The sequence below is a fragment of the Mastomys coucha genome, unplaced genomic scaffold, assembly GCF_008632895.1.
Source record: "Mastomys coucha isolate ucsf_1 unplaced genomic scaffold, UCSF_Mcou_1 pScaffold6, whole genome shotgun sequence".
Lineage (NCBI taxonomy): Eukaryota > Metazoa > Chordata > Mammalia > Rodentia > Muridae > Mastomys > Mastomys coucha.
The window spans coordinates 105,474,757-105,479,779 of record NW_022196912.1 but is presented as its reverse complement, the minus strand read 5'-3'; the positions used below and the strand labels follow the sequence as shown (position 1 = coordinate 105,479,779).

Genomic DNA, 5,023 nt, shown 5'->3' with positions numbered 1-5,023 from the left:
CTCCCTTTCCCTACCCTTTCCCTTCCCTTTCCCTTCCTTTTCCCTTCCCTTTCTCTCCCCTTCCCCTCTCCCTTCCCTTCCCTTTCCCTTCCCTTCCTCCTCCTTCCAAATGTGTCTTTTTTGTAGTGGTAGTGAGTGAATATTGAAAATAATGCAGAAAAAGCATTGTTAGAATGTGGAATTAGTTTTTCCCTTTAGAGGGTTAGATGGTCTGATAGATCCAGGGTCTTGTCCTTGTGTTCCGAAGCCATGGGAGTGGAGAAGAATGCTGGGCCTGAGCACATTACAACTGGTGCTCACTCCGTGGGAGGGAAAGTGTTGCTTGACTTTTATGTTACACTTCTACTGTTAGATTTTTAGACTTGGTTTTAGAAAGGCATGTTGTATTTCAAATATCAAATATTTCAAAATGATAAAGTAGTGAGACAACAGCCGGAATGAATAGTGTATCTTAAGAAGCATGGGGTCTCTGGAGCTCTTTATCCATCTATGACCTTTCTCTTTGCTTCTGAGTCTTGGCTCAAGATCTTCTTTTTCCAGTCTGATACTGACTTCTCGTTCCCCAGGCTTTGTTGCTTCTGGATTATTCATACTTGAGTAAGGTAGAAACTTACCCACTAGTATTGACTCTTCTATCTACATTACTATGAGTTTGGATGAACTGTCAGATTGGAAATGTGGAAGTTTTGGCGCATCCTGTACTCTTGGTTTGCTTGCAGCTGTGTTTCTGTTTCTTGACTTCCAGCCTCCAATGTGCTCATCTCTGAGTGGAGATAATTTTTTCAAAGTAGCAGCCTCTCCTTTGTTTGCAGAATGAAGGTAATGATGTCAGCCCATCTCTGTGTCCATCTTTAGTGCGGCAGTGGAAGTGATCTTTTTTCTTCTGGCTGGGAGTTGATCATGTTTCCTTGTCCCCTGCCTTGTGAAACTTTCCCTATCTGTTTATTTGCAAGGATATTTTAAAATGGGATGTTAGAGAGTAATGCAGGCTTTATTCATTTATTTAGTCATAGTTGGATTCCACAGCACAGCTGAAACTGCAGGACTTCCACCCAAGACAGGCCCACAGACTGCATAGAAAGTAATTGGAGTCTGATCTTATTCAAGGAGGTTTAATTAACTTTGTTTTTCTAGTCCCTGTGACATTCTATGTATGGCTTTCTTGTTGTTGTTGTTTAAATAATAGATTGCTTAGTCATTAAAGTGCTTGCTGTGCAAACATGAGAACCTGCACTGAGATCCCCAGGACCCATGTAAAAAGCTGGGCCTGGTGGGCTACACCTGGAATTCTATCATTGGTCAGGTGGAAACAGAAGGATCACCTGAGCTTGCTGGCCAGCTAATCTCACTTAATCAGTGAGGTCCAGATTCAGTGAGGGAGCTTTTCTCAAAATGTAGAGAGCAGTAGAGGAAAATGACTGATACTGGCTTCTAACACACAGACAGACAGAAAGACAGACAGACAGACAGACAGACAGACACACACACACACACACACACACACACACTCACTCCAGCTCACTTGACCTATGCCAAGCACATTTACTATGTTTATAGAGTTGTACAGCCATCAGCACAAAGGAACACCTTTGCATCTAGAGAGTTAGAACCTTTCACTGCCTCTTTTCCGCCTACCTACCTTCCCCCAGCTCCCATCCTGCTCAACCATTTACCTCATTTCTACCCATTTGTTTATTGTACATGGAAAATAACAGAATCATACAAACATGTTCTTTTGTGATTGCTTTCCTTTGTGCAAGAGAATGTTGCTTTCAAGGCTTGCCCACTTTGTGCCATGCTGTGTTTGCCTCACTTCTGTTGCCATATCATACTTGATTACTTGGATAGTCCTATTGTATCCATCCATTTGTCATTGGATGGACTTTGGCATCTCTTTTGGGACTGTTGTAAACATGCTGTCTTGAGCATCCCTGTATGCCTTTTTCATGGGTTTCCTTTGTCTACTGTATTCAGTAGAATTGCTGGGTTATATGGCAACGTTCTGTCTATCCCCTTGTGCAGCTTTGATAGTTTTCCAAAGGGGAAATGTGTATCACGTTCCTTTGCTCCAGCAGTCTCTCGGAGTTTCAGGGTCTGCACATGTACACTAGCAGTTGTCTATTCCCTCCGAGAATCTGATTTTCCCTTCTATTTGATGATTTACCTAGCTTGCTTCTGCTTATAATAAAGAGCGTGTTGAAGGTCACCCAGGCTTGTTGGACAGCCTATCATGGGAATTCTCAACACATTACAAAATCATTTTATATCATAAGCAGAAAAATATATTTCTTTCATATTTTGCTTGAAATGTGTGGGTATTGAAGGTGGGTGAGGTTAGAGTCTTTGAAAAATAGTTGCATGGGTTAAGTTACCTTCTTATTTATGTGCCACTGTTGATGTTCCTCTTCTGTCTATAACCTGATTTGTCTTCTGTCTACCTGATTTGTCAGATGGATGGCACTGCATGTTTCTAGTCATTGTGACTATGAGTCTATTCATTCACCACTTCCATTTCTAAATTCAAATAGATCTATTCTGAGGTATTTTTAAAATTTTAAAGTGGCTGTTGTAAATTGTCTCATATGTCAAGCTAAGGGACTAGCCCCTGTGTCGTGGTCAGAAGTTTAACTAGCCAACACAACTGTAGTGTTGTTTTTCTAAATATAATGGAGTGCACTGAGTAGTTTATGAGTCTCTGACATTTGTAGCTTAATTCCTGAAATAACACTCAACTGCAATAAACTTTAAAGCAAATTAAAGGTATAATTGTGCTTAACTTTCTCTTTATTTGTTGAGATTATTGTAATATTACCTTTTTTTTGTCCCTTAGACTGTTATGATTTGGACTTTTATTTTGCTTTTTCATAAGTAGATGTAAATATCTTTTTAAATTTTAGACTAAACTGCAGTGGCTGTGTGAGGAACTGAAAGAGAGAGAGAACAGGGAGAAGAACATGCGGCAGCAGCTGGCGGCCTGTAGACAGGAGCTCAGGGAGCTGACGGAGCACAAGGAGTCTGAGCTCCTGTGTCTGTTTGAACACATTGAGAGGCAGGAACAGCTTCTGGAGGAGTTCCACCAGGAGAAGAGAGGTGCGTCCATCCTGTTCCCTCTCCTCTTCCTCTGCCTTCATGAGACGGAGGGCTTGGAGTAAACCTACTGGACTTCTTCTATCTTGTTTTCTTTCCTTGCCTCTTGTCTTCTCCTCTTTCTTCATTGCTGAGACTATCAGAAATAACTCTTGAGTCCTACTTTGGCCATAGTGTCCTCTTTTGGGCTTTTGATATCTATTATCTATATCTATATCTATATCTATATCTATATCTATATCTATATCTATATCTATATCTATATCTATCTATGGGATGTGTATAAGTATTGACCTGGTAAGTCATTCTCTTCTTCTATGATAAAAAGATGGAAGGATTTATTCAACAAATATTTGTTTTGTGTTATAGAATCTCTCCATGGTGGTAAGAATACACCAATATGTAAAGCAAAGGAAACAGTCCTATACTTGGCTATGTTACACTGTCTGCAGTGGCAGAGAATGAACACAATAACTGGACACATTTATATTATAGCAGGTGTAAACTCACTCATGTAAGCAGCTGCCTAAGAAGTGGAGAGTTTTAAAGAATGATGGCAGCATCAAATGTCACACCAATGACTTAGAAAAGTACAGTATCGTAGCAACATCATAACAGGAAATAGGACATGATGGCTGGGAGCCTTTGAGGCCAGGTTCTGTTGTCCTTGAGCCACTGACTTATTGCCTTTTTGATGAACTTTACTAGGAATCACAGGCAGCTTATTCTAGTGTCCTCTTAAGAAAACCTAAACCTTAACACATGACAGTTCTTGTTCAGATATTCATGAGAAGATTAATTGCTAAAGGAGAAATCATGTCTTAATAGTGTTATTGTGGAGATGTGCCCACCCAGACCATGTTCAGAGAACTGTTGCTCCAGGCCAGTTGAGTATTGTTAGCTGTAGCTACTGGAGGCTTCAAAGGATGTGTTTCTATTTTTTAGTGACATTACAATAACACTTGGCTATGGAAGCTGGAGATCAAAGCTGTATGAATTTTCTGTACTTTATGTGATACTCCCTAGTTAACACTAGAGTACAACTTAGCTTTAATGTCAGTAAATAGTATTTGTCCCTGTGATTATTTCTTTGTATTAGGATTAATGTGTATCTAAATACAAAAAAGTAAATATTTGTACATATGGCTTTAAAAGGAAAACCACTGCGAAGATATGAGGAAGGGGAATATTGAGTAGCTTATGAGAAAGGAAGAGTTGCAAGAATGGACAGTTTTTCAGTTTGTTTATAGTCAATGTCTATTAATCAGGCATCCTAGAGGCAGGTACTAGAGGAAATAAATACCATCTGCTTTGTGTGTGTGTGTGTGTGTGTGTGTGTGTGTTCAGTTCAATGACTGAGAGTTTTGTCTCAGCCATAGTGGCTACAGTTGAGACGAGCATCTAAACAATCTTTGCCCAATTGACTCACCTGTCTTTCTTAGTGAATATCTGCATATACAGTTAAGAAGTATATTGGGTGGATAATGTCCCCACTGGTCTGTGGATACATGGAAACATGAAGGTTTCAGGAAGGGGGTGGTGTGTAAGGGTTCATTTCCCACTGTACTTCCATTGCTGAAAGCACAGCATAGGAGGCATGTCAAGTATTTTGAGTCAGAAGATGGACAAGTAAATGAATAAAAACATTATTAGAGCTGGTATTATATCAGTGTTTAGTGAAAGAAAAATCATAATTAAAAAGAAGCATAATTGTTCTATTTTAGACTTTTTAAGAGATGATATCTGGCTATTGACCCAAATTTTGTTCCATTTTGAAATTTCCTTGAGTATTTGATAAACAGTACAGACATGGAAGATGCATGAGGGTGATCTGGTAATTTGAATGGCATGATTGCCATTTCTTTTTCTTTTAAACTTTTATTGCATTATGATGAGAAAAGTTACACGATTTCAATTTATCTGAATTTGTTAACAT

The 5,023-nt window shown here is 39.3% G+C and overlaps 1 protein-coding gene across 4 annotated transcripts in view; it reads left to right on the top strand.

The window, feature by feature from the left end:
* The window catches only part of Cep128 (centrosomal protein 128), a 389,783-nt gene that overhangs the window by 163,686 nt on the left and 221,074 nt on the right, over positions 1 to 5,023 (top strand). For all 4 annotated transcript variants that reach the window (XR_004114433.1, XR_004114432.1, XM_031356808.1 and 1 more), the window contains exon 20: positions 2,898 to 3,090. Coding sequence is in view for 2 of the 4 variants with exons in the window: in XM_031356808.1 (XP_031212668.1) it covers positions 2,898 to 3,090 (193 nt within the window). In the remaining 2 variants the exon portion in view is untranslated. The remainder of the gene's footprint in view (positions 1 to 2,897; positions 3,091 to 5,023) is intronic.